The sequence below is a fragment of the Pangasianodon hypophthalmus genome, chromosome 6, assembly GCF_027358585.1.
Source record: "Pangasianodon hypophthalmus isolate fPanHyp1 chromosome 6, fPanHyp1.pri, whole genome shotgun sequence".
NCBI classification, from domain to species: domain Eukaryota; kingdom Metazoa; phylum Chordata; class Actinopteri; order Siluriformes; family Pangasiidae; genus Pangasianodon; species Pangasianodon hypophthalmus.
In genome coordinates this window covers 20980976-20984942 of record NC_069715.1, presented here as the reverse complement: position 1 = coordinate 20984942, position 3967 = coordinate 20980976, and the positions used below count along the sequence as shown (strand labels likewise).

The window sequence follows — 3967 nt, the reverse complement described above, 5'->3', positions numbered from 1 at the left end:
TAATGTACAGTTATCCCCTTACCACAAATGTAGTTGATCAGCCAAGACTTGTTTTAATGTTACTAACGGAGGTACCACTTTAGCACTCACCTTAATAGACCTTGTTTGGCTCAGTAACACCATTTGTACGTAAACATTTTAAAAACGAGACAGAATCATTCTGTATTAAAACACTAAATATACAAATAACTTGAACTATATAACTTCTAACATATAATTCCACCTTCAAACTATAGCCAATACCTCCCACCAGAGTCTGATGCTCATGTGGAGTGATATCAGTACTATGTGCTGAAGAAGAAAAAGAGACAACATGCAGTTTATATGCTGCTAAACCGGAGGCTATAAGCTTCCCTTAACTGTTAGCGTGGTTAGACCTGTAGCTCCAACGCAAAAATAAAGAAGCAAACATCAGACCCCAAACCTGTCTTGGCTGATTCACTACCTTTGACTAAGGGGTTTGATGAGTTTATAAAATCTCCTTTCACAAGTTGTCTTTACAGTTCAACTGGTGTGGAAGCTTAGAAAGGTTAAGTTTTGGGTGAGGGGCAGGGTAAGCACTTGTAGTTTTTTTTTTTTATATACAGACTGTTTTTATCGAATCCAATTCCTATTCATTCCTATGAATTTCAACAAATGTAGCCAGAGACAGAGAAATAAGTCCTGTTTCCGTTGTGTTAGAGGCCTGCTACCAATCATAGGTTTTCTTACAACTTGATTCGTCCAAAAAATCTATGAAAAACACCTCTCTAGGACGCATTAAGCACAGACCTGCTGTAGAGGGTCTGGTAATAGGCGCCTGAGTCGATGCTCGAGGGACCAGCGCTGTCATATATCTGTTTGGCAGCTACGGGTGAGGAAGCAGCGTAGCCGTTGTAGGCCATGACATGATCCTGATATGACTTGAGCTCCATTTTCTGCTCGTTAGACATGAGGTTGGTGATGGAAAACGGGTGGTTGAAGTTGTACTGCGGGTCCATGGACTTGAGTGGGTCATTCTGCAAATCCAGGTGATGATGCTGGATGGGATTGGCGAGCAGATGAGAAGTCGTGTTCATGCCCTCGGAGTGAAGGTGAGATCCGGAAGGAGGCATTGAGGATGGAATAGCGCTTTGAGATGGACCCTCAAGCGGTGCTAGACTCATTTGCTGCTCCTCAGATGCAGAGCCAGGATGGGAAACATCAGACTGGGCTGAATCGGCACCGTCAGATGAACCTGTAGCAGGGCTTCGCTCCTCCTGCACACCTTCGCTGTTTCCATGTTTAGAGTTCACACCATCCTGAGACTTCCCCCCGCCCTTCTTTCCTGGCTTGTCGTCGATTTTGAAGCGCTTCTGGCGCCTCAGGTAGCATCCATTCTCGAACATGTTGCCTGAGTTGGGATGCAGAGCCCAGTAAGAACCTTTCCCAGGTTTATCAGGTGACCGTGCGACTTTAACGAAGCAGTCATTGAAAGAGAGGGAGTGGCGGATTGAATTCTGCCAGCGCTGTTGGTTTTCACGATAGTATGGAAACAGATCCATGATCCACTGGTAGATCTCATTCAGAGTTAGCATCTTGTTGCTTGACTGTTGGATCGCCATAGTGATCAGCGAGATGTACGAGTATGGCGGCTTGGCATGGGTCAGAGAGCGGCGATATGGTTTGGGCACTTCCTTAGCACGGTTCAGTGCTGGTGGAGATGGGTAACTGAGTTGAGAGATCGGCTGGCTCATGCTCTGGTAGTGAGAAAGTGGAGCCAGGGATGAAGATGAAGGGCTCAACTGGGTTAATGAGCTCGTGTTTAAAGAGGTGCCCAGGTTCATGTGATTAGTTGCTCCTCCCATGGCGTTAAGACCCGGGTTTCCGTATCCCATGTTCATGCTGGTGCTCGAGCCTGCTGGGTTCAGGTTAATGTAATTGTTCAGGCTACTCACAGAATTCATGGCACTTGCAGAGGAATACATCTGGAGAAAAGAAGAATTACACTTTGGTTTAGTTGAACTGCAATTTTTTTCACTGGTGTAAAGTTTAAGGATCGTTTAATGAGACTTAAGAAAGCATGGAATACACTTCTATGGAATACAGTTACATTTCTTCTTCAGTTACACTTTCACTGTGTTGAATTATTACAGTAATGTGTTTCACTAAGTCTATGAATAAATACAGGGCACTCAGAAAGGTGTAGATTTGAAAAATATATATATACATATCTTTAAAAAAAATAAAGGTACTGCAATATAATTCCATATCCGTTTACTCTGGTAGATTATAAGGACAGTTTCATAATACTTTCCAAAGCCTGTTTATAGCCTTTATAGGATAGGCATATTTATATTTTGCTTATATCCTGCTTATATTTAATTATTCTTAACATTAGAAATGTGTAAAAACAGACATTCTGTTACTACTACACTTCAGCTGCAATGAATTATTATTATTATAAATATAATGTCTCTGGATCTCATATCTAAAAACACAGGAACGAATAAAAAATATCTGCTGCAACAGTTCAGTGCACATTCAGTTTCACTGCATTTTCCTTTGGATTGATCGTCCAAGCAGAATATAAATTTCAGATACCTTGAATTGCATGAGTGTGTTATTCAGATTTGGAATCATAGTTGCAAAAGCTATTTATATTTATATGACTTTATAGACAAAATACCAAAGATCATGGCGTATGAAAGCCTTTTATACATAGAGTGTATAAATAATTCCACTTATTTTGGTTGATTCATATTTAATTCATATTTAAACTAAGTGTCTAAAATAAACGTTCATTTTAAAAAGGTTTTGTTCTGTTACATAACTCTTTAATAATTATTATTTTGTGTTACTTTGGCAGGATAGAGTGCTTCATGAGATCACATGGACTACAACTATTAGACAAATTTTTATTTCATAAGCTACGAATTCTGAAATGAATATTCCTTACAGTAATTAATATTTCTCCTAAAATATTAAATGCAAACATAGAGATTGGTCAGTACAATCCGTTTAGGAATTATTTAAGTTTAAAACTCTGATTAATGATCCACATTCACTTCTGCTTTAAATTTGTAAATTCGATTTTTTTTTTTTTTTTCAAATATGACTCTTATAACTGGGTTTACTTCATCTATAAGGCAAATTTAAACTCCAGAATTTGATCAGCAGCTAGTTTTACATCAGATCATGTGTTCATGTAAATCCAGATGGGAATTTGTACTGTGTTTTTCAGACAATTCAAACTTGAGACGGGAAAATATAGCGCGGTTTTATTACAGTATTATTTTATAGATTTATTACGGTAATTTGGAACAACAAATCTGAATTAAAAGACTTTATTTTAACTCAGCTCGATACGTGTTCAGGCTGGGTTAGGTGCGCGCGCGACTTCATTTTAATAGCCTAATAAAAAAATGGTGATTGAATTATTATTATTATTATTATTATTATTATTATTATTATTATTGTTATTATAACTACTTATTATTAGTAGTATTGATATTAGCCAGTCTTCAGTTTGTGTGTGTGTGTGTGTGTGTGTGTGAGTGTGTGAGTGTGTGTGTGTGTGGGGTTAAGGTGTGTGTATTACCTCACTAGCCTCGCTGTAAAATCCGCTCCACTCCGGTATTTCATGACTTTCCATTTTCACGGAGCTCAACATCCCAAAAGAAAAAAAAAATAGATGGTAAAATTTCGTTTACAAATGTCTTGGATATCAAACAAACAAACAAACAAACAAACAAAGTCAGGATCCGATGCGATATTCAGGAGAAAATATCCAAAAAAAAAAAAAAAATCCAAATACCGCGAATTCCAATAATATCGTCTTAAAATACTGAGTTCTTCTGCTGTAACTGGGATTTTTGTATGTATTTATATCTCTGTCAGGCTCAGTGTCAGTTCATCCCTGAAAGGTTTAAGAGTAAATCCAGAAGAAGAAGGAGAAGAAGGAGAAGAAGAAGCAGAGGAGCAGCGCGTGCACCGAGCTGCCTCTCAG

The 3967-nt window shown here is 38.4% G+C and overlaps 1 protein-coding gene across 1 annotated transcript in view; it reads right to left on the bottom strand.

Annotated features, from left to right (window-relative positions):
• Positions 1 to 535: 535 nt before the first annotated feature.
• foxa3 (forkhead box A3) overlaps positions 536 to 3967 on the bottom strand; it is a 3454-nt gene continuing 22 nt past the window's right edge. Inside the window, exons 1-2 of the mRNA XM_026913314.3 lie at positions 3560 to 3967; positions 536 to 1946 (exon numbers count right to left, since the gene is read on the bottom strand). The exon at positions 3560 to 3967 is cut by the window's right edge and continues 22 nt beyond it. Of these exons, the coding sequence (XP_026769115.1) occupies positions 750 to 1946; positions 3560 to 3631 (1269 nt within the window). The 5' untranslated portion in view covers positions 3632 to 3967 and the 3' untranslated portion in view covers positions 536 to 749. The remainder of the gene's footprint in view (positions 1947 to 3559) is intronic.